This window comes from Punica granatum, chromosome 3, assembly GCF_007655135.1.
Source record: "Punica granatum isolate Tunisia-2019 chromosome 3, ASM765513v2, whole genome shotgun sequence".
NCBI lineage: Eukaryota > Viridiplantae > Streptophyta > Magnoliopsida > Myrtales > Lythraceae > Punica > Punica granatum.
In genome coordinates this window covers 30,292,848-30,317,984 of record NC_045129.1, presented here as the reverse complement: position 1 = coordinate 30,317,984, position 25,137 = coordinate 30,292,848, and the positions used below count along the sequence as shown (strand labels likewise).

Below are 25,137 nucleotides of genomic sequence, written 5' to 3'. Positions count from 1 at the left end.
ATTTAGGGAAGAAAATTAATTGATAAAGAAACAAAGCAACGCCGGATTTTGCCTAGTTGGTTAAGAAGTAGGGGAAGTTGTGCACTTGGAATGAGAGGGGAGAGGTTCAAAACTCCACATTGTTGACTAACTTCATAATTTTGTTTATATATTTGTCCAACCATTGAACCCATGAACCGGTCGGTTCTGTGGGTTCAACGGTTCAAAGTGCATTTTCGATCTAAAGTTGGAACTGGACTGGTCATGGTGTTGGTTTCGGATTCGACTGGTCGAACCGACTGGTGCGGCCCGGTTTCGATAACAATGCCAGAAACATTGAGCAGAAAAAAATAGGCATTTTAAAAAATGTCTATGTACATTGAAGGGCAAAACTAGAATTTTAAAAAAGCGAAAAACACTTTTGTGAGCTTTACATTTTTATTTATGTTATATATATAGGTATAGATTATAGATAGTGAAAATCCAAAATTGCTAGAAATTGAAGCGTGTACCTTTAAAATAGTTTCATTTTATTTATAACCACTTGTAACTTTCATTAGATTTTTCATTAGAAAAATAAATAATAATTTTTAAAAATACAACTTTGAAAAATTATAAAGGAAAGAAGATGATCGAAGCTGAGAAGGGAGAGAGGGGGTGTGGGTTGGCGAAATGCCCAAGTAAAGCTTGTGGCATCCTCAAGGCCGTGCCCCCACCAAACCTTGCTTCCTCTCCCTCAATTATTTCTATTTCTATTTCTATTTTTTTTTAAGAAAAAGGTATATCTAATTAACTCTGTATCAGCAATCCAATCCACAAAATATATAGTAGTTCGTATGTTTGATTTATTTGAATTTTATGGAGAAATATCCATGTAAAACCTGAAAATATCTCTATATGAAGCAAACTTGGAAATGATCTGTATGAAACTTTAATAATATTACAATAGCAGGACACAAAATATATTTTTCTAATGAAATCATTATATTGATAATAAATCCTATTTTTAATAATTATTGGTTAATTACTGGCTTAGCATCAAATTATGGAAAGACGTTACTAGGTGAACATCAATTCAGAAAAAAGAAATAACCTATTATATGCTACTTTTTTTATAAATAAGGGTTAATAACCTAAAAAATCACCATCTTTACATTTTTTCCCTAATTCTATCATAACCTTTTGAAAATTGTCTAGAAAATCACGAAATTTCATTTTAGTCTTAAATTTAGCACGATGTTAAATTTTCTGTCAATTTTAAACGGTAGTGTCACGTGTCGTCAAGTCATTGGATGAGTGTGTCCTACTTATTTTTATTTAATTAAAAAATTTATGAAATTAAAAAAAAAGGAGAGTCGGCTGATGAGCTGAGGCCTGAAGGAGGTGGGGACCGGTGGTTGCAGCCTCGATTGTGACCACCACTACCCCAATTGGGGTCAGCAATGATGATGGGGGTCGTAACCGACCTTGATCAAAGTTGTGTGGCCGCAATCGTGGCCACCACCGCCGAAATTGAAGGAGCTCCAATTTTGGGCTCCTTCGATTCCGATAGTGGTGATCTCGATTGCGGCCATCACCACCTCAATCGGGGTCGGTGACGATAGCAGGGGTCGAGGCCACTACCGCCTACCCCTTTCTCCTTCGAGCCTCAATCGACCCATCCCTTTTTTTTAAAGAAATTTTTTATTAAAATAAAAATAAGTAGGATCAACTCATCCAATAACGTAATGACACGTGACACTACCGTTAAAATTGACAGAAAATTTAATGTCGTGCTAGATTTGAGATATAAAATGAAAAGTCGTGCTTTTTTGAATAATTTTCGAAAGGTCGTGCTAAAATAAAAAAAAAAGTATAAATGTTATGTTTTTTTTTGCTATTAACCCCATAAATGATTATATAACGAATAAAACTAATTAGGTAACTATTTATTTAGAAGACCAAACGTCAATGCTTTCTAAGCCATGAGGACGTGGTGCAATGACAAGTTTGTTGTGAGTGACCGGACTTTACTTTCAATGCGGAGGTTTAAAATATTTTGAAAACACTTTTTGACAAGGTCAAGTAACACTCGAACGAGAATGAAATTAGTCTCAACCACTAGACTGAGGATATTCATGATTTCATCGAAAAATATGAAAAGTTTTTTATATTTTCGATACGAACACTGATATTTGAAAGGCCAATTGGGCATAGAGTTTTTAATATTTCACCATCTAATTCTTCTTAAAATCCCGCAATTCCTGGAGATACCCATCTTGAGAGGTGGGACAAACTAGGGAATGTGAAAAAATTGCTATGATGTCAGTATGTCATTCTTTCTTTTCCTTATTACTCCTGAAATTGTAATAGATAACTGCAATTTGTGCTTATAAATAACTGAATTAATATAAATAATTTATTAGTTTCTAGCAGTTGACTTTAATTCAGTTAAGGTAAGACCAATCTCCTAATTCTGAGGCAATATGTTGTACTTTTTCAGCGAATATATTATGATTATCAAACATGTACATAGCTGTAAATAATTCCATCATTTTCGTCAAATTATTTCACATATCAACTGCTATAATATTATACTACTTTTGATATTATCAAAATCCAATATACTTCCTAAACAATCTTCGTAGCTCGACCTATATTTCTAAGGATTTTGATAAACAGATTTTTTTAAGGTATTTTCAGTTACCTAAACAATCCTCAAACCAAATGCCACCTTAATCTTGGAGTGTGCTATTAGAACCCTTGTTTAGATTTAAGCATATAAATATCTACTATTTGTCGGATGGCCCAGATATTCAAGAATAAAATGTCATGGACCAATAATTCGGTTGCCATCTTATAGATATAGTGAATATTGAGAAGATCTTATAGTATAATAAATAAAAATGAAGGCAGGGTACAATTAATTTTTTTTTTAAAATAAACGAAGGGCCACGGTCTTAGGAGGGAAAATATAAGGGCAAGAAGAATAACATCGGGACTTGAACGAAATCTTCACCTCAGATCGATGGTGGTGCCACGATTGTAATAAACCCCTATTTTCTAGTATGTTATAATCAAGTATTTACTAAAAGTCTAAGTATAAACTTTTGAAATCCGTGTGATTTATTTCACTTGTTGTAATAAAATTGAAAAGATCATTATTAACCAAGTAATTGACTTTAAATTTATTTAGCTTATTCAAAATATGTGTATTTTACTTAAAATTTATTATTCATATGAAAATCTCAAAATTAGATAAATGCTCAAAAAATTAATGAGTACGAACATTTAAGAAAGGGGGAAATGACATATTTGGTCCTCAACCTTTCGCACTTTTTCCATTTTAATTAGTCATAAACTTTTATTTGTGCTAGAACTTGTCCTGAATCGTTCACTTTTTTTGTTGAGCTTGTCTTCAACCTTTCACAGTAGCATCACTTTTAAGTCCTCTAGGCAATTTTTCGTCAAATTCTTAACTTTTCCGTCCAAAAAAGTCATTTTATAAATTATAATTTATTAGAAACAAAATAATTAAAAAAAAAAAACTGAAGAGATCAAACGAGGAAGGGGAGGGGCGGTGGGGCCATCCCCACGCCCACACCACCATCGGCCCAGTAGGGCTGCCGGCGAGGCCCCGCCGCCACTCTTCCCCCTTTTGCAAATTTTCAGTTGCTTTATTTTGAAAATAATTTTGGTAGAAGAAAAGTTTTTTTTTTGAACGGAAAAAGTAATTGAGTTGACGGGAGGACTAAAACCAATTCTTTTGAAAAAGGTTGAGGGCAAATATCGACCAAAACAAAATTGACTATAATGATAAAGCTTTGTTTGGTTTATTAGTGTGATTTTAAAATTACACTTTAATTTAATTCTACCAACAATAAAACAAAATAACTCATACAAAATTAAAGAGTGAGTCCCATACATAACCGTTTATATAACTTTTTTTCAAAATTAAAATCTAATTTTAAAATGTTATTTACAAACTAAACGCAGCATTAATGTTTCAAAGATTGAGGACTAAAACCGACCTTCTCTACGTGCGTGTGTGCGTGAAAAATGAAGGCCTATCTAGAAAATTTTATGACACAATTGCCCGAAGTGAGGGTATAATACCTCTCCGTCGCGCATAGGTTAGGCCAAATAGCATATTCACGCACATATGTAGACTTCTCCTGAACAAGGAAGAGCACCATTATACGTTAGGCCAAATATAATTCTCGAGCGGATCAAATTAAGTTACGTTTCGTCGATCTACTTTGTAGTTTGCCGAGCATGAGTTTCATATGACAGACAACAGTAAAATCCTCAATAGCAGCTCAAGATTAATGGCCTGTAGAATGAAAATAAATCTTCTGACATGGAGCGAAGAATTTCCAATGAAAGCTATACATATACCCGATCTCACCGACCATCGTCGACGGGTCCAGAATCTGTCTATGTAGATTGATTCGGTCTATTCAAAGAGAACCAGAATTTCCGGGAATTGGATAGCTTCTCGTTCCTCCTATCGAGCCATTAACGAATAAAACAACGATATCCACTGTTAAATTATTGACAGAATTGCAAATATAAAACAAAAGCACATAGGATTCCATCGACACAATACGCATCGATCTCATCAAGGTGTAGGTTTTTGTATGCTTAGTCTACTACTAGCAGATATTGTTCAAAGTTTATTCTGCGGCTTCCATTACAACCTAGGAATTATCGTTGTTTTGTAGTCATAAAAGATTTCAAATATATTTTTTTTCCCAATTTCCTAACCTGTTTCCCCTATTGTCAGTTGAAAGATCCTGACTTTCGGCTTTCAGGTCATTTCGATTATAATCGGCACAGATAAGTGCATCATACAATGGCTGCACGATATACGGTGGGAAGCCGTCGGGACGGAATTGGATATTCGTGAAAATGCATTCCTGTTCCATCCCTGTGAACTGGATAGGCCTCAAGTGTGTATAGACTAGTGGATATGACGAACAAGGATTGTCTCGAGGAGATGATCATTCTCGGATTTATCATGACGCGACAGATGGAAGCGTTTAATTGACAGATTTAGCCGCCTCGACTAGTTCTAAGAAGTCATCATCATTGAAAACTATCATCGATAAGACATCTGATTCTGAGAACACCGTAAGGATTTTTTCATATCCTTCTGGTTGTGTGATCAAGAAATCTTGAGACATCGGTCTAATGACTCCGCTCTTTCACTTTAGGATATCAGTTGAGAAAGAAGTGATCTGGTGGATAGCCTTCAAAATCAATCTCGGAAGAAAATAAGTGGCTTAAATACGGGCTGCGTTCTTACACATTTACGATGAAATGGAACAGAGTTGCTGCGAGTGAAGGCAAAATATGCTGCAAGTTTCCAGATAGATGAGATTTGGGCTAAAGTTGGAATGAAAGACGAAGAAGTCTTTCGGGTCCAAACTTCAAATTAGGGAAGGGTCCAAGCTTGTTCCAGTTGGCACTTGGCATTACTATGTCGTCGGAGATGAGTGATGACAGCACCTACGTTTTGCTTTGCCCGGAGAAAACTATGTTCTATGGACAGGAACTCTAATCTACTGAAGCTCCTCGAAATGTGGCTCACGAATATAGAAGCTCTACTATTGCTGCACACACTAAAATGTAATGGTCCAATAACTCTGCATTACATTATCAGAAACATTGGCCCAAAGACTTACTTACTGATCATGATTACATGAGAATCATATGCAGATTCAATATAAAGCAGGCTCCATGACTAACACCGAAACAAAACATCTCAAAACCGAAACCATTAGTTTGGCCGGACCTAAACCTCAAACCAATCAAGCTTTTTCCATTGCAATTATGTACACTTTCCATTACTATGATCGGGTAGTACTGTACAGCGACTTCCAACAGGGAGGGCCGGTTGCTTTCGGACCTGTTCTTAAATCTCTCACTTTGTCAACTATTTTTGGCTTCTCCCTGTCGAATATCTTAATCGACGTCCACATCTGCATGGAATTTTCACCATATATTGCATCGAAAGGACACTGTGCTCTCTCCCTCTTTCCGAAAAATTACTCAATCGATATCATCGGACTGATTCTCCTTCTCTTGTTCCCATCCCAGGCATTCTCCTTTCACAAGGAAGAACGCCTTCTGGAAATGGAGAAACTGGAGCTCCCTTCAACCCGATTCCACTTCCCTCCCGGTTTCAGGTTCCACCCATCAGATGAAGAGCTCATCATTCACTACCTGCAGAACAAAGTGACTTCACACCCACTTCCAGCAACGGTGATCGCTGAAATTGACCTGTATAAGTATAACCCGTGGGAGCTGCCTCGTCTGTTCTTAAACCCATTCACTCTCCCTCTCTTTTACATTCCATATATTCCTTTCATTTTCCATATCCATTCGACAAGTTTGCTAAATACTCCTTTGTTTATGTGTGCAGAGAAAGCTCTGTTCGGGGAGGATGAGTGGTATTTCTTCAGTCCAAGAGACAGGAAGTATCCTAATGGGGCGAGGCCGAACAGGGCAGCAGCCTCGGGTTATTGGAAAGCTACTGGAACTGACAAGCCAATACTTGCATTTGGTGGATCAAAGAGCATAGGGGTGAAGAAATCTCTTGTCTTCTACACGGGTCGGCCTCCTAAGGGGGTCAAGACGGACTGGACTATGAGCGAGTACAGACTGCCCGATGCTGCCATCAAACTGCCGAGATTGAAAGGTTCCATGAGAGTAAGTGGGTACATCTTAAACTCTGAACCCAACTCCAGTTACAAATAGTTTTAAATATTTCCTAAGATGAAATATTCAAATAATAAGTTCATATACACTAGCTTTCTGTTTGATCACCATTTTCTGTTATTTCTGGGATGACATAGAACGCGTGAAAAGTGCTTTGGATCTCTTTGACAGTTGGACGACTGGGTCTTATGCCGAGTGCGACGGAAAGTTAACATTCCAAAATACGCAGACGACCAGGAGAAACAAAGCTCCGAGCCTGTGTGGTACTCACAGTCACCGAAGGTTGAGATTGCACGCCCCATGTCCAAATACAGCACCAGCATGAACATGGACCATCTGTACGGAGATTGCCAAGCGATTGCTTCTTTACTTGCCGGTCAATCCCTGCCTGCCATGGAAAACATTCGCAGCATAAGCTTTCAGGGATCTAACAATTCTCCCGGTGCAGTTCCCAACATTTACGATCAAGTCAACACGTTGAAGAGGACATCTGTGGAGGATGATGTGACGGGAGACCTTATTCAGCCGCAAAAGAAGCAGAAGGAAGACATCACGGATGAAGATCTGCTTCTCGGCACGCTAGAGACAAACCAATACAATGAACGCCGGAATCAGGACGACTTGTTCAATTTGCAGGTGTCAGACTGCATGATTGATTTCCCGGAGCTCAATGACTGGGCTTTGAAGCATCTGCTCACAGCCCTGCCGTAAGGCATTACGTATGGTACAAAGGGATAAAACCCGAATGGAAAGGTGGTAACAGCCGCGACTTATACGTTGGTGATTCCTTTCCCGGAAGTTTCCGTTCCTTCGTGTACCACAATTAGCAAACTCGGAAGGGGAAATTAAACAGCTATACAGAATAAGACGTAGAAAGCGCAGCAAATACAGGATATCATCAGTTCTTCTGCTAGCTAGATGAACCCTGTAGTTACTAATAATTGGATGCATGAATATCCATGAATGTAAATTTCCTTAACCCTTTGAGCACCGATTCCGTCGATAATCTCCATGGCTCTTTAAAAAGTCACAGTTGTGTACAACAAGGTATAACATAAAAAACAAGATCAAATATGTAACCGAAAAAAAAAATAGATCAAATAAGAACGTGTGTCTAAGCTTCAGGAATTCTCGGAAGAGTTACCTTATTATCAAAAAAATAATGACTATTCTCAACCACATCACACTAGAAAGATGTCATCCCTCATGTTTCTAGACAACAACGTTTCTAGTTGTGTGGTTTGGAACTTCGATTTACATTAACGAATTCTACTAACTACATGTCTTAAGGAAAGAACCAGGAGAACAAACCAAAACTAATTACCATATTATAATTTATATCTGCACTGAATTATGAACTTTCGCAAGAAAAACTGCCCGAGAAAGGATGCCAGATCAGTTTAGTCAGTGAAAATCATCATTCCTTTCTCCCGTTTCGCTATCTCCCCACGTGTTTAGTGGCACACGTTGCTTCTATCATGTCCCGCCCACTCTCTTGTCGAATGAGAAGTCCTTGGGCCCGATATGGATCTCGTGTTGTGTGCGATCCGGTTGTGGCAGAGAAGTTGGAGCCACTTGGGTTGGACTCGACCTCTGGGTCTCTGCCATTTCAGTGGCAACAGGGCTGAGCTCTGTCTCTCGCTGGTATTGGCGGCTGCTGAGAGGGTGGTGATGGGAGGACGAGGAGCCCTCGCCGGGGTGCAAGAAGTGGGGGTGAGAGGGAGAGTCCGTCTCCCAGGGTTCCGTATCGAAGTTGGACCTCCTTGGAGTTGTCTGGAGGCTGTCGGTCATCTCGCTCCGGTAGTGCCGGAGGAGGTGCACCGGCGACATGTGGTGGGAGGGCGTCCCGGGCCTACTCGACATCGGCGTGACAGAGCTTTTGTTATGCTTGATGTTCTTCTTCGCCGTCTGGTGCCAGTTCCGCAGTGCCGTTGCCACCTTCTCGTTGAATATTGTTGGTTTCATACTTGAACCCATCTGTATATGCCAATACATGAATTTTGATATTGTACTATTTGTACATCATTTTATAGCATTATTAAGAAGCAATCCATCTCAGGTTCGCCCGGATCATGTCAGGTTTGAATTCATGTTCCGGTTTCTTTTGGGTTTCCTAGCATATGCTGGTTGGATCAAGTATAGGCAATCACAAGAACAACAAAAATCAAGAGTGTCGATGTAGCATTTTTTACCTGTGTCACAAGGGCATATAATGGTAGAGTGACATAGCTGCAGAGTATCTGAATCAAGACCCTGTACCAAAATCAATTTCCAAGAGGTAAGTAAACTGTTTGGGATCCCGTGCTTAACACCGGAAGAATGAACTGAAACTCACCCCATTGTAATTCTGATCACGACATCCTCGGTTTGCTTATGGAAACAAGATTGCATCCCAAATTGCCACTGAAAATATTGAACATAAGATCTCATTACACTTCATGTTCACCATATGAAGATACATGGATCCATATGCAGATGATATATACCGAAGTCTGCTTACCCAAGTCCATGCAAAGAAAGCTAGCTGAAACGCATTCTGAAACAAAACGAAGTTGATGAGGTAGAGAATGAGGCGGGGTCGATTGAACCAGAAGAGATCATCGCCAAGCTGCACCACTGGGACGCCCTTCACGACCTCTCCCCTCTCCTGGATTCTGAGACCCATCTTGGTTATGATCACCTGGAGCTTCATCCCGACCAGGAGGATTATCTGCATCAAGTCCATTCAGTTTCTGCTGTCAGATCCAACGTCCTAACAGGCCTGAGAAACCGGATTTATGTGGTAGAGTTGAGCTGTACTTACAATCAGTGGGATAAAGGGCAGCCACAAATAGGATTTCCAACCTGACCAAGATCACAAATTGAAATGAGTTCTACGCATATAAAGAAGATCAGCCAAAACTGCTGAAAATGAAGCAATGCATGTCGATAAGTAAGAATCGGGTCATTCTCTACTCACCGTGCGTGTTGAAGAGCAGGAAGAGCACCGCGAAGAACCAGATTGGAGGGCTGAAAACATTTCAACAAGCTTTTCCCCATTAGCTACTTTATAAAAACAGATCAGACAAGGCTGACCATCAGATTGTGCACGAACTGGAAATGACATTAACCGTTGCAACTTATATCGACTCTGATTTTGGACAAGAAAATAATGTATATATGGCAGAAAATAATGGATTATCAGTAGAACAGACCTGATTCCTACGACCACCTTGAAATCCTCTTCGAGGGACCGGTTTATGTATTTCTGGAAGTCGAATTTGGTTTGACTCTGTGGTGCCAAATGTGCCTGAAATAATGAAAGTATTATGTCGGGACTTTATATAAATTGTAAATGAAACGGGTGATTATTATTAAATTAGAGCTTAATAAGTTACCATGATGAATCCATGTCGCAAGGTCAAGTAATCAACTTTGGGAACCGACCTCACAAATTGCCTAAAGAAACAGACCTGCCCAAGTCAAACATAGAAAATCAAAGAGATTCTAGAGACTAATTCGGGGAATCAGGAGATCAGATTTTTCCAATTATAATTATAAAAGATAATAACATGCCCATGGAAAAATAATAGAAATCATCATCATTCATGATAAGTCAAAACAATGAGATGAAATATATGACAATTACTAAAAATAATCCTTAAAAAACCTTTATGTAATTACGCGGTCATTATACAATAATAAACCAATTACAGCTAAGAATTCAAATAGGCCTAATCATTCCTGTGGGAAAATTACAAATGTAAATAGTTAGTTTTTTTCCTTACGGATTGATAATTAAAAAAAAAAAGAGAAATTGAAAGTCAAATGATCAAGTGGTCAAACTAAAGAGATATTAATATTTACTAGTGAAAATGAATGAATCCTCAAAATAGTAGTGGATCACCATGAATTTATTCAAACGATTCGATACTTATTCCGCTCAAGAAATGTTCACATTTGAGATCTTGTGAATGTAGAAAATCCATGATATGAGAGTTTCATCTCTTAATAGGTCGAGACAGTTCGATTAGATTAGTTGGGCCCAAATGAGTTTTTGAATATAGGGTTCAGACCGAAAAACAAAATGATGCTTGGTCCAACAGTGTCACTGTTCGTGTCATCACATCCAAACCGCCCCGATTAGACCGTTTCCTCTGTTGCCGCTTTCTTTCATATTTAATTCTCAAACGTAATCCTCATAGACCGCTACCTTCATAGATCAGAAAGTAGAAGTCAACGACTTCGATGAAATTTAAAAAATCATTTTGTTTTGCAGCTCTTAACATTAAAAATGCCGGAAAATATTAATCAATCGGTCTCGCATAAACCATGACCGTTTGAAAATTATGTGCATCAATGAAAGATCTGTAATTTCTTTATATAATTATGAATTGCGCCTGCTTTAAACTGGAACAATATGATTTTTATTTTAATCGAGACCGACACCGATAAATAAGCGAGGAAATGATTGAGAATATATTAGTAAAATAGAATTAGCATGAATGTCATGGAAGAAAGAGACCGCGGAAAGCAAGAAAAACAATTGCATCATCCAACTTTTATTTTCTTATTTTCGCAAATAGAAATAAAGCTTTGTGCAATAAAATTTTTTTTTTAAAAAAAGAGGGGCCAAGGAGTAATTGCACTTACAATCCAAATGAGAACAGGAGTGTTAGTCCAAAAGCTCATGTGCCTCCTGCCGAATGATGTTTCCCTTGCAAATCTGAACCTCTCCGGATCTGCTCCACACCACAAATAAAAATTCATTAACCCTTTCTTGCTCCCTTAATTAATTACAAATATTTATGAAGAAAATTATAATGTTATATGCTAATTACAATAATAAGAGTAATTTTGGAACATGATGTCCAAATGCAAGGGGAAAAAGGTTTACTAACCGTGCGAGAATTGATACTCGGCCGTCCTCGTTTCCTTTTCCCATGCTTTCCATCTTCTCATCTGAAAACAACCGTAACGGACCGTGACAACCCAGCGTTACGTTTGATTCATATGACAAAACGTTGCGTAGTCCTGAACATTCTTATTTTTGCATGCATGTGCATGTTAGTGTTACCTTTAATCTCCCTAAGGCCATGGTAAGGATGCAATATAGGACATGGAAGACGGCCAAGACGAAGATGAAAATGTGTAGTTGATGTATCCCATCCGACGACACAAATGGAACTTTGCCCTGCAAATATCATATTCGCATCATATAAACAAAAAAAAAAACAAAAGAGAAAAAAGATGAATTCGGATTCATGACATTGCCTATGTCATATTCAATGTGAATGTCCCGATAATACACGTAAAGATTTTGCTAAAACAATCAGGCTGGCAGACGCGAGTAGCCAAGATGGCGCTGATTCCGGGAAAGGTTTTCTTCTGTATTATTGGAGGATTCATTACTACGATTCATGTCGATTTTCCGGGTGTCAAAATTAGAGAGGTATCCAACTTGTGCCTCGCGTATGAACGAGAGACGATTTATGGTCTGAACTGGGCGAAAGAAAGAGGTAAGAAGAGCCGACATCCTACGGGCCCCACGCAGGTGTGGGATGTCCCGACGTTTTTACGAGTGACAAAAAACATAAAATCTACAGCATCCACACACACCTTGGCAGCGCACTTGTCGGTGGTGGCAGCGCCGGCGAGGACACGGCCACGGTAGCCCGCGAGCGAGAGCAGCCTCCGGCGGTTGGAGTCGGATTCGGAAGAGTCCTCCTCGGTGGACGGGTACTTGGATTCCTCGGCCTGCTCGTTGCAGGGGTGCCAGGAGGAGCCGACCTTCTGGGAGATGCAGATGTTGGAGATGGTGCTCTGCCCCACCGTCAGCAGCAGCGATATGAACCCCAACAACATCAGCTCTGACATATGACAGCCGAGCCCGCCGACAAGACATAATCATTAACAAGTGTGAACAAAAATTCACTTTTCATATTATTTACGGTTCATGATGCCGTCTTGGCCATTTTTATATGACGCGGTCTTGACCATTTTATATCGTCCATCTCAAGTGTTGATCTAACGGTTAGCAGCCCTCACGGACCATAATAATCATAGATCACGACCGAAAATTTGGGTCATCGATCATAATGTTCCCTGGGTGATGATGAGTATTACCTGATTTGATCTTCTCAAGGGCTTCGTAAAGTGCTCTCCTGTGCTTCTTCTTCAGCCACTGCACAGATTTAAAATAACAGTGACCATTGCCCATCAGAAACAAAAGAATCTTTCCCTCTTCATCATGTCGTGGTGAAGTAAAACCAGAAGGATGAAGCTCTCCATACCTGGCCGATGAGGTGGATGATGTGTTCGATGATGATGGAGACCAGAACGAGGACGAAGCAGACGACCGCGACTGCCCATGTTGGTGTCTGCTCCAGCGATCTGCCGTTAGATGGTCCCGCCATGGGATGTACTGAACTGGAGAAATAAGCTTATTAGGCTTCGGCGGAGAGGAGAAGGGAAGAGACTCGGCCAAGCTCATCCACGGCCTCTGCTTCAGCGGCTGGTGGATCAATTCGTGCTGGAGTATATTCAGGCGAATTGGGTCGGACTTGGACGAGGTTTCTTGAGATAAGTTGAGGAAGGAAGGACAATATTTTTTGTGGGGAGGCTTCAGCACAGTAGTAGTTTGAAATGTATGCAGGGGAGAAGAGGGAAGTGCTTATTAAATGGCGAGGGAGAGGGAGAGAGAAAGAAGCAAGAGCATGTTGTTGACTTTGACTTCTTTACCGCGTAATATTAGACAATGGATTGTGAATTTGGACATAATCAGAGAGGAATTATTAGTTGAGACTAGCTCGCTAAAATGGCACATGTAAATTTTAATCGAATGTTAATGTGAAATAAAAGAACGTTGCGTACTACAATATATAAATCGGGAAATTTTTAAATGAGACTGACGCACTAAAATGGTATATGTGTAAATTTCAACTAAATGTTAAGATAAATGTGATAAATAGCTAGATTGGGTAGATTTTTTTACAAAACAGTGAGTCAGATTCTGATGAGAAAGTCGCATACTGTAATATATAAATCAAAAAATTATTAGATGAGACTCACTCACTAAAATTGTATATGTAAATTTCAACTAAATGTTAAGATAAATGTGAAACAAATAACTAGATTGTATAGGTATCACCCTATAATACCTCAGATTCTAATTAAAATGTTTTTAGTTTCCTGAATAATCCTAATAAAAAAGATTACAGTATATGCGCTAATGTCATCTAATATTTTCACGTTCAGAGATGGAGACAGGGACTCAAATGTATCTCCTTTATGCATTTGTGTCAAAACATTTGCTAAAAGTGTGTTCTTCGCTTGGATTTAGAAGATACTGGCTTCTGTTAACTATACTGGGCTCTCTGGTAGTACTAAGCCGACGAGATTAGTGCTTACGCTAGTTGTTTATTTTATCTGATATATTCAGGATTGAATACGAGAGTCCGAACATTACGTAGCGGGGCGGTAAGATTGCCATCGCTATTGTCTACCATTTTACTTATTAAAAAAAAAACAGAGAGAAAGATTCAAGGGAAGAAATTCAAAATACGGGACGATGTTTCTGACTGTTTATGTGAAAATGACAGAGACGGTGGGAAGGCAAGGCTGATGGTTCCGCAACAACAACGGCCTTCGCAGTCAACCCTTTCATTTGCGGGAACAATTAGCACCGAGTATATCCTACCATGTGGTGCGGATACTGTGCAACGGATGGGACACACTTTGTTGAATTATAGACCCCCCTAATAGAGCTTTTAAATTGGAGATAACCCAATTATTTATAAATTTAATGAAAATTTTACGCGCTGCACGTCCCATGCTATGTAACAGTGGAGTCATTCGTCACCTGAGTCTCTCTTTGCAAGATAACGTAGCTAGGTTTGTTCAACATGTTATGCCCCAAACGTGGAGACTATAAAATGCCATAATGCACCCGATATATGAGGAGAGAATTCTCTACGCATATTATAAAACTCGTGAATCTAATCGGACATAATATTTTAAGAAGTAGAAGGATGCATAAAGTTTCACTAGCGAAAATTAAGTTCTAATTCAATTAATTCATAATCGAAGACGAATGCCACTATACAGATATACCTCTTTCTCGTAATTTATTTAGTTTAGTGGCTCGAAATGATGAAGCCATGATATGCGGAACAAATAGTGCGAACGACAAGGCGGTAAGTCACTACTGCAGACGATGTGGACTCCCACTGACGGGAGCCAAGAAGTGTAAATACATTATACGTTGCGTATGCCGTGATGTTAAGAGTTGGACTAGCTCCTACTAATTTTTGGTTAATTATTAAAAAAACACAAAGATTCAACTAATATATATATATATATATATATATAAGTTAGTTTTTTTGGGTAAATAATATATATATGTATTGTTATTTTTGGTTCTTGTTCATTTTCTTTCCGGCGCTCCACCGGGATAATATATATGTTTAGGCCCGCCTCAGTTTTTTCCATGATTGGCTAAATAATCTATTATTATTGAGATGATAATTGATTACTATGTTGTACGGCTATCATCATACTATATTTTTCCTCGTGTTCAAACGAGAGTAAGAGCACTTGCTTACGCTTATCAACGTTGATTTATATAAGCAAATGCTTTTAATTAGGATCAATTTATCACCGAAAGAAGTTTGTAATCAAGTAAATAACCAAAAAATTATGGGCATAAAAAAAAAGAAAAGGTTTTCGAAAAATTACTAAAAAGAGAAAAATGAATATTCTTAGCTAATATGTTGATTTATTAACGAAGTAAAAGGGTGAATCTTAAGATAATTATGTGCATCCTCGATTTAATTTCCAATGATTTTTCTGGCACTTGCCTCGTTTCATTATCCAAAAAAAAAAATTCCGATGAGTTTACGGGTGTAACTTCTTGTTCTAGTGTTTCTCTTTGCCCAATGAAAGTTCGACGTCCAGATTTCATAAATGCGGAACGTTTTAGGTCTCTGAGTCATGTTTGAATCTAATTTAACAAATTTGAGGGCTATCTGCATGTTTTTTCACGCGATAAGGAAGACCAACCTGATGTAGAACTTCACATTTTCCTATATCTTGCTGATGGTCAAGTGATCACGTTCAATAATTTCGACTGTCTCATTGATTATGGTCAAATTAAGACGAGCTCTAGAACCACAATGAAGAACAAACTCGTGGCATTCTGAAAAGCAAAGATATCGAGCAAGACAATCGGGGTTGCCTCTCGATTATCGGGGCGCTTCTCATATCGCTTTATTTTCCTCTCTGTCTCCTATACTAGGTCGAAAGAAATGTCTTAACTTCTTGTCGGCAGCCTCTCCATTTGTGATCCAGGCAAAGACAAGTAGCATATGTACTAGATGAAATTCGGGGCCAAGCCTTTCCCTCTCGTCTACCAGGCCGATAGGCCTCTACATGCAATGACAATTCACGTATGTGTTAGATGGGATTCGGTACAAGTGGTGGGACATGAATTCTTTTATCACTATTGTTATACCATACCCCGTCCTCCAAAAATAACGTTCTTTTTTAAGGCCTTCCGGACACTATTGTTTTTGCGCTCATTCCTTTCGGAATCAATTTTGGTCATATAACCTCTACTGGAAATAGAACCGGATCCATTAATAATTTATATAAATGTGCGAGATATATACTAGCCACACCGATGTAGTCTATCTTGTAATAAAAAAACTCCTAGCATAAAATATTAATTGTTAAAAATGTATTTATCGATTTTGTATTGGTATAATATTTATTGTCTTTACCCGTTGAAAAAAGTTCATCCCTTAAGTCATCAAGAATGTTCTAAGCAAAATAGAAAATTGTTCAATGGTCATTAAAAATGTGGGTTTAGCTATTTATTTATTTATTTTAACATGAAGATGATATCAACAATTTTCTAGGCGATCTTTCATTATTCCATTTCACACGAAAAGTATATTTCTATGTTTTACAGTGGACCAAGAGGTGTATTTTCTCTATTGATTAAGATCACTTATCTTTGAATGGATTTGTTTTGATTATAAGATACTTCAATGACTTTCACTATTGTTATCACTATTGTTATACCATACCCCGTCCTCCAAAAATAACGTTCTTTTTTAAGGCCTTCCTGCCACTATTGTTTTTGCGCTTATTCCTTTCAGAATCAATTTTGGTCATATAACCTTTACTGGAAATAGAACCGGATCCATTAATAATTTATATAAATGTGCGAGATATATACTAGCCACACCGATGTAGTCTATCTTGTAATAAAAAAAATCCTAGCATAAAATATTAATTGATAAGAATGTATTTATCGATTTTGTATTGGTATAATATTTATTGTCTTTACCCGTTGAAAAAAGTTCATCCCTTAAGTCATCAAGAATGTTCTAAGCAAAATAGAAAATTGTTCAATGGTCATTAAAAATGTGGGTTTAGCTATTTGTTTATTTATTTTAACATGAAGATGATATCAACAATTTTCTAGGGCGACCTTTCATTATTTCATTTCACACGAAAAGTATATTTCTATGTTTTACAATGGACCAAGAGGTGTATTTTCTCTATTGATTAAGTTCACTTATCTTTGAATGGATTTGTTTTGATTATAAGATACTTTCAATGACTTTCACTATTGTTATCACTATTGTTATACCATACCCCGTCCTCCTAAAATAACGTTCTTTTTTAAGGCCTTCCGGCCATTATTGTTTTTGCGCTCATTCCTTTCAGAATCAATTTTGGTCATATAACCTTTACTGGAAATAGAACCGGATCCATTAATAATTTATATAAATGTGCGAGATATATACTAGCCACACCGATGTAGTCTATCTTGTAATAAAAAAAATCCTAGCATAAAATATTAATTGATAAGAATGTATTTATCGATTTTGTATTGGTATAATATTTATTGTCTTTACCCGTTGAAAAAAGTTCATCCCTTAAGTCATCAAGAATGTTCTAAGCAAAATAGAAAATTGTTCAATGGTCATTAAAAATGTGGGTTTAGCTATTTGTTTATTTATTTTAACATGAAGATGATATCAACAATTTTCTAGGGCGACCTTTCATTATTTCATTTCACACGAAAAGTATATTTCTATGTTTTACAGTGGACCAAGAGGTGTATTTTCTCTATTGATTAAGTTCACTTATCTTTGAATGGATTTGTTTTGATTATAAGATACTTTCAATGACTTTCACTATTGTTATCACTATTGTTATACCATACCCCGTCCTCCTAAAATAACGTTCTTTTTTAAGGCCTTCCGGCCATTATTGTTTTTGCGCTCATTCCTTTCAGAATCAATTTTGGTCATATAACCTCTACTGGAAATAGAACCGGATCCATTAATAATTTATATAAGTGTGCGAGATATATACTAGCCACACCGATGTAGTCTATCTTGTAATAAAAAAAATCCTAGCATAAAATATTAATTGATAAGAATGTATTTATCGATTTTGTATTGGTATAATATTTATTGTCTTTACCCGTTGAAAAAAGTTCATCCCTTAAGTCATCAAGAATGTTCTAAGCAAAATAGAAAATTGTTCAATGGTCATTAAAAATGTGGGTTTAGCTATTTGTTTATTTATTTTAACATGAAGATGATATCAACAATTTTCTAGGGCGACCTTTCATTATTCCATTTCACATGAAAAGTATATTTCTATGTTTTACAGTGGACCAAGAGGTGTATTTTCTCCATTGATTAAGATCACTTATCTTTGAATGGATTTGTTTTGGTTATAAGATATTTTCAATGACTTTCAAATTTATTTTTCAATGTTATAAGGTACTTTCAATAAGTTTCAAACTCTTACTTTACAAGAAATATTAATTGTTGTTTGAGCTTGACGTTTTGTTCTTACTGGTACCGGCTTCAAGTCGTCCCTTTCTTTCCCTTTTTATTAAAAAATATTTTTAAGTTTCATTTCTTTAAAATAAAAAATAATATTTATTAATTCTATTGTTATTCATAAGTATCTAAAAATTATTGTGAAGTAGAACAAATAATATATGAATTGATTGATAAATATGATTTTATGTAGATAATGTTGTTGTTTAATATTCTTTAATACTAGCACTGTGTCCAGTGCATTGCATGGATTAGTTGTCGTATATTTATCATCATCATCATCATTATTATATTAACTTTTCACACTTTGCAAAGATAAATAGTTTTCTTTGCAAAAAAAATAAATTTATGAAGTTTAAATGTGAAGTGATAATTATTTCAATTCCTTAAATGTAATCTTGCAACAATTATCTTCCCAATATTTCTTATATTGACTCATTAATTCATTATAAAGATCTACAATAGTAAATCTATACATTTATTTGGCTTTCTTTTTTTGATTATTTTGGTAATAATAGATAACTTTCATTCATTCAAAGGTTCGTGGGACATCAAAGTCTGAAACAGAACGAGATACAAAGATACCGATAGCGTCTTTGAAGACAGACAAACTTAAAACCGGATGAATAAAATTATAGATGATTAATGACTCCAACTGGTTCACACCATTCTTCGTAAGAGTATCCGCACAGCAATTAGCCTCTCGATACTTATGGCTGGCTTGAATCTCTACGGACCGGCTGCTCAACATCCTACAGTCATCGATCAACGGTCATAAGTTAAAAGATTTAATGGCTTGTGATAAATTTTCTTTTTCTGTTTCTATGCTGAAATCCTTTTTAAATATTTTTTTATGAGTGTAAGTTTAAAAGAGTTAATGACTTGTGATAAGTTTTTATTTTCTCCATGACCTTAAGTTCATAAATTAGCGATTTATGATTTTTTTTTTGAAAAAATTATATATAATAAATTAATGAGACCACTAACAGTTTGGTTCTCTAATTTCAATTTTGTCAATTGGTCCTAACGTCAATTGGCTTAACGGAAATCTAACGTGAAAGCTGAGGTGGCAAAGAGGATGTCAATTTTATGTCATGTCATAACCAAAACGACGTTGTTTTCAAACCTGCAGACTCAAAAAATAAATGATGTCGTTTTCGTCCTTCATAGCCACAACAAAACCACAACGTTTTTGAGCTTCCCTTGCCACACCATGAAACGACATCGGGCTAGAGACTCTGTACTAGGTCTTTAGAAGCGATGTGAAGCCAAAAGATGATTGTAAAATGTAAACTCAGCAAAGTCACTTGCTGAGGAGAATAAAACTACCTGTTCATGTCCTGGAAGAGGATAGACATCACCAAAGATTGTCACTCTTGCATTTGATAGGCCACTCCATCCAGGTATCTACAAAAGCTAACAAGTCAAAAAAGAGAGGAAGCAAGCATCTAATACAAACAAAAAAGTGGAAAGTTATCTCTTTACCTACACAGCCAATGTGCATCTCGGGTCAGCCAACAAATTTCCGGTATGGATTGCCAATGGGGAAAATAGGGGGTCTGGAAACAAAAAAGAGCTACGATCTAATGAATAGTTTGCACTTAAGGTAGGGGAAGTATAAATATGAAAATGACACGAGGCAGATCACATGCAAAACTTGTATAAACGATATATATGCAGCCTGAATTTCAAACTGAAAAACGAATTCCCGTAAATTCATCACACCAAAATGAAGCACCACTGCTGGTTACCAACTGTTTGTATCAGCAAGATTGTGTTCATTAAACAAAATCCAAACAATATCCTCTAAATACTAAAGGGTTTTCAGTGACTCACATTCCATGGCATCAGCGGCGAAATCAACTAGCGGACCAGAGGGATATCCTTCTCGCCTGTGGAGCATCAGAGACATTACTGTTCACAAATGAGGAAATCCGGCCTTGAATCACAACGAAACTATTATTAAGAAATTAATAATATAGTCATGATATTTAGACTGGTTGGCTAAGCCCAAACAAGATACTGGTCTTTACCTGCTCCATCAGATTTCGAACTGCGAGGGCAGGCTGAGGTAAACCGTGAGCCGAGGTTGCACTCTGGACCCCACAAGAAATCGGTGTCCTGAAGAGGCCAGCCCTTGTTCCACTCCCATAGGGCACCGCCAAGGGCATTTCCATCTTTAATGTTTCATCGACGTCGGTCTCGCTACTACGATTATGATCCAAGTCGCCCTTCGGAACAAGAGAGAAGCCAATCATCACGACTAATCAGTATCCGATGAATACATAACCAACAATTGCCGATAAGCCCATGTAATGCAGCCAATCAAAGTGGCATTTTAACAGTATATCGGCACAATCACCCATTTCAATGGCCAAATATCGCTGGAGCTAAAGAAGAAGGAAGAGGCTAGCTGACCTCCGACTCGAGGAAAGAGACGGAGGGGTCGTCAGGAACCAGATCGAGATGGCCGTCTAGCTGTATGTCCTTCCCGCCTTCGCCCGAGACCTGGGGTGTGGAGGAGGAGGAGCAGCAGGGCCGAGCTCGGAAAGCCAGAAAATGGCGGGTATCATATGCATGGAGGGAAGTCTGACGTCGTTTGGTTGTAGCCTTGTACAACGGAAACGGCGTCGTTTTTTTTTGTCTGTAGGTTCGAAAACGACGTCGTTTTGGTTATGACGTGGCATAAAATTAACGCCGTTTGTGCCACTTCAGCTTTCACGTCATATTTCCATTCAGCTAGTTGATGTTAGGACCAAACTGTTAGACGTAATTGAATTTGGGGATCAAATTTTTGAATTTTGAAAATTCAGGTTGTCAAGAGGTGACAATTGAAAAATTGAAGGACTAAATTGTTGGTGGTCTCATAAACTAATTATATTTTACGGTGTTTTATCCTTTACTATTGCACCCATTTGTTTTTCTTAGAGTTATGGCATTTACTCATATTTTGAATAGAAATGGCTCTTTATTCATATTTTAAATAAAAATTGATTATCAGGAACTATAAAAGTTTCAAAATATCAATTTCAAGAACTTCAAAAAATATTTTTTTATTATATCAAATTGATTTTTACATCATTCAGTAATTATTTGCAACTACTAGTCTCAATCAGTATGCATCATGTATTTATTTAATTCTAATTTGACAATATATTATACGACTGTATGATAAATGTTCAACTATAAAGTTTCTTATACAAATTTCACTCGCACAATCTTTTAAAAATCTTTTAAAGAATATCTTTTGTGTTAACCACATTTTTAAATGTTTAATCTTTAATCTCTTCGTATAACCTTAAGTTGATAAAATGAATGGCCTGAGATAATTTTTTATCAAAATATTTATGTGATCAATTATGATATATATTTTGAGTAAATAGTCAATTTCGTCCCTGACTTTCACACGTTGCATCAATTTCGTCCCGACTTTTTTTTACATCAATTTCGTCCCCGACTTTGCACATTTGCATTAATTTCGTCCCTGACTTTGCACATTTGCATCAATTTAGTCCCTACCTTGAATGTTACATCAAATTGGTCATCCACTTTCCACGGTTACATCAATTTAGTCCCTGACTTTATGCAGTTATATCAGTTAGTGGTACAGTTGCATCAATTTGGTCCTTTTTTGGGGTGGATGCATCGATCTGATCCCAATGCGACATCAATTTGGTCCCCTGCCATATCAATTTGGTCATGCCGTTAAGTTTTAATGGTTATGGTGTTAAACGGTGTAAAATGTTACATCAATTTGGTCCTCGTGCTATATCAAATTAGTCCGTGGACCATTTTTTAACAGATCTAACTAAACTCCCGCCCATTTGCTATATCAATTTAGTCCTTTGACCATTTTTTAACGGATCTAACTAAAACTCTCGCCCATTTGCTACATCTGATGAGGATCGTGGGCATGACAATGAGACTGATGCACATGAACTTGGAAGTCGAACTCGTGAAGAGGGAGCTGATGCACAAGATCTTGGAGGCTTGCATGTTCCGAGTGGGCCAATCACACGGGCGAATGCCAGACAAATCCAACAAGCTATGGAGAGCTTGCTGATGGCCTTTTTGGGCCAAGAGAAGTCTAATTCAATTGGGTCTCCAAAGTGCTTTATTCAACTGGCTTGCCATGAGATGCTGAAAATGGAATAAAAGGCTGTCAACTATTCTAGATAGCCTTTATTTAGTTTCCTTGTTATTTCTGGTTTTAGGAAACTAAGGTTATTCCAGTTGCCAAGTTTATTAGTTTCTAGTTTCTCCTAGGCTTATATAAAGGAGGCTCAGTAGCTGATCATAGATAGACTATTATGGTATTTTGGTGAGATTTTCTCCTTTGTTCTTCATTGAACTCTTTCAAACGAACAAGTGTGACAGCTTGTGATTATTCGGCACAATTTGATATTATTGGTTCTTGTTTCTTCATAAACAACGGGTTAATAATCATTGTCTTGATATTGTTGGTTCTTGATTCTCTATAAACAACAGGTCAATAATTCTCTTTATCTAAATCTGTGTTTGGCGATCTGGGAATCGATTCAAGTTGGTCGTCGGGTTTCACAATCCTTCGTGAGGTCCGCATCAACATCAATTGAGTCCCTGCACCATTTTTTAACACAGTGAACTAAACTCTCGCCTTCCTTCCTCTTTCCCCCAACGAAACACAGCCATCTTGGCCTACTGGATGGTTCAAAGCAAATGGATTGCAAATGGAATGAAGGAAAAAACTTACCAAAATGAAATGAAATTAGAAAAATGACTATATTATTATTATAGACAAAAATGGCTACACAAAAGGTACACAAAATGCTACATAAAAGGTATAGACATGGGCAAAGCAACAACCCATCTGTTACACAAAAATGGCTAGTTTGGCAAAAATGCCTACACAAAAAGTATAGACAGAGGCAATATCTTTGGCAATGTAACATGTATCCAACCCAAGATGATGAGCTTCTGCAAAAGGTACAGCAACAATTTGGAACAACCCAAAATGATGAGTTTCTGCAATCTGCAGTTCAGTTAGGTGAAGGTCCCCTTGGTTGAAAATATATTTCAAACCTAGCAGCAGTTCCAGAACTTGCAGCTTCCATAGTGTGTGCTGTGATGGGAGTGTGATGGGGCCTAATTGGAGGGGGCTTCACTGGAGGTGGCCTAACTAAAGGTTGCCTCACTGGAGGGGCTGTCATTGGTTGAAAAAAGGAGGCTTCAGCAAATGTGGGCATCTAATATTAAGGAGAGTGAATTAATTCGTAGTATTTACAAAAATTCAAATGTACAAATAAAAACAAAAGTCCATGTGATGGCTGTGCATCAAATAGACCAAACTGAGATGGCTGTGATGGTTGAGGCGGAGCAAATTCTTGTGATATATTCATTTCTTCTGCTGTAACTTCCATAGTCTCATTCATTTCCACTTAAACATTCAAATTCTCTACTTCAGCTAGCCTAGAACCACTCGGAGCACCACCTGAAGTAGAAGCACCATACTTGTCCTTTTTCCCCTTAACAACTGGTTGTCCAATCCATTTTCTCTTGGTGTGTCCCATTTCTCCACACCTGCCACACCTCGAATCATTCAACTATCTCTTTAACTTGTAAGGGTTAGCCTTATCCTCTGAAACCTTCTTCCTCTGCTTCTTGGGTCTTCCTGGTTGTCTCTTCATCTTTGGAGGAAGGACAGGGTCATCAGGAGTCCTCTTCTAATAATCTTGGTCACTGATGGGATGTATGAATGGTTCATAAGCTTTCTTTGTGACCTCTTTCCTTAAGAGAGGATTGACAAACTCTTCTGGCCTCTGGCTATTGTACAGCATGGCAGCAATGGCATGCTTGCATGGTATGCCAGTCAAGTCCCATACTCTACAAGAACAACTATGCGCCTTCATATCAACAGCACACTTAGAGAATTGTGGGCATGTTACCTCAAACTGTGACATGTACGGATCCCCCGCCCACAATGGAACCCAGCCATTAGAGTTCTTCCTGTGTTCCTCTAATCTCACCTGAACTTTGGGGCAGAGAAATCCATTATATCCGGCCAATAAAGTCTGGCATCTTATCTTCTTCCTTGTGATGTACTCTCTCACCCCTTCAACTGAGGTTAGTATAAGTTTACTCCTCACTTTTAACGGTTCCTTGTTGAATTGCTCACACATATTGCTGGTTAGTGCATCATTTTTACAAACAGTATCAAAAGCTGACCTTGACCATCTGCTTGGATCAATTGTCCCTAGATACTCTGCAGCTATTTGGTTAATCCTTCGAAGAACATTCATGCACTGCGTGAACCTTTGTAGAGTTGTTGCTTTGGCACAATTCCGTAATGCTCTCCGCAGTTCACCACCATTGCACTTAGCATGCTTGGTCAGGTTTGCCCAGATATGCCTACTGCAAAATTTGTGGGGTGCACCATCACATACTTCTTTGATTGCAGCATCCAACCCTTGCAATGTTCAAAAAGACAATCAATACACAATTTTAAAAGATGTAACTGATGCAACAATACAATACACAATCATTGAACTCACATTTTACATGTCAGAGATGAAAGTGTATTTCTTATTTATTAGATCTCCCACATCAGAGATGAGTTTCTGAAGAAACCATT

At 37.6% G+C, this 25,137-nt stretch overlaps 2 protein-coding genes across 3 annotated transcripts; one reads left to right on the top strand and one right to left on the bottom strand.

The window, feature by feature from the left end:
• Window positions 1-6,017: 6,017 nt before the first annotated feature.
• On the top strand, window positions 6,018-7,775 carry LOC116201805 (NAC domain-containing protein 2-like). Of its 2 annotated transcripts, XM_031533219.1 has the most exons (3): window positions 6,018-6,274; window positions 6,386-6,672; window positions 6,853-7,727. In XM_031533219.1, exons 1-3 carry the CDS (start codon window positions 6,097-6,099, stop codon window positions 7,390-7,392), a joined length of 1,005 nt encoding a protein of 334 aa, XP_031389079.1. In that variant the 5' UTR covers window positions 6,018-6,096; the 3' UTR covers window positions 7,393-7,727. The 2 variants fall into 2 exon arrangements, with proteins under 2 accessions (XP_031389079.1, XP_031389078.1); XM_031533218.1 differs by having other exon boundaries at window positions 6,018-6,672; window positions 6,853-7,775.
• A 26-nt stretch (window positions 7,776-7,801) lies between these two features.
• LOC116201804 (MLO-like protein 6) lies at window positions 7,802-13,323 on the bottom strand. The gene is made up of 14 exons (XM_031533216.1): window positions 12,954-13,323; window positions 12,787-12,844; window positions 12,280-12,530; window positions 11,738-11,854; window positions 11,562-11,622; window positions 11,314-11,402; window positions 10,059-10,133; window positions 9,876-9,970; window positions 9,641-9,690; window positions 9,485-9,525; window positions 9,182-9,391; window positions 9,017-9,084; window positions 8,874-8,934; window positions 7,802-8,658 (listed from the first exon to the last, which is right to left on the bottom strand). Exons 1-14 carry the CDS (start codon window positions 13,074-13,076, stop codon window positions 8,158-8,160), a joined length of 1,800 nt encoding a protein of 599 aa, XP_031389076.1. The 5' UTR covers window positions 13,077-13,323; the 3' UTR covers window positions 7,802-8,157.
• Between the last annotated feature and the right edge of the window lie 11,814 nt (window positions 13,324-25,137).

Coding starts and splice junctions, on each gene's coding strand:
- LOC116201805 (XM_031533218.1), top strand. CDS start 6,097: ATGGAGAAACTGGAGCTCCCTTCAACCCGATTCCACTTCCCTCCCGGT. Junction 6,673..6,852: donor GATTGAAAGGTTCCATGAGA/GTAAGTGGGTAC, acceptor TCTCTTTGACAG/TTGGACGACTGGGTCTTATG.
- LOC116201804 (XM_031533216.1), bottom strand. CDS start 13,076: ATGGCGGGACCATCTAACGGCAGATCGCTGGAGCAGACACCAACATGG. Junction 11,403..11,561: donor CGAGTATCAATTCTCGCACG/GTTAGTAAACCT, acceptor GGTGTGGAGCAG/ATCCGGAGAGGTTCAGATTT. Junction 9,392..9,484: donor TGCCCTTTATCCCACTGATT/GTAAGTACAGCT, acceptor GACTTGATGCAG/ATAATCCTCCTGGTCGGGAT.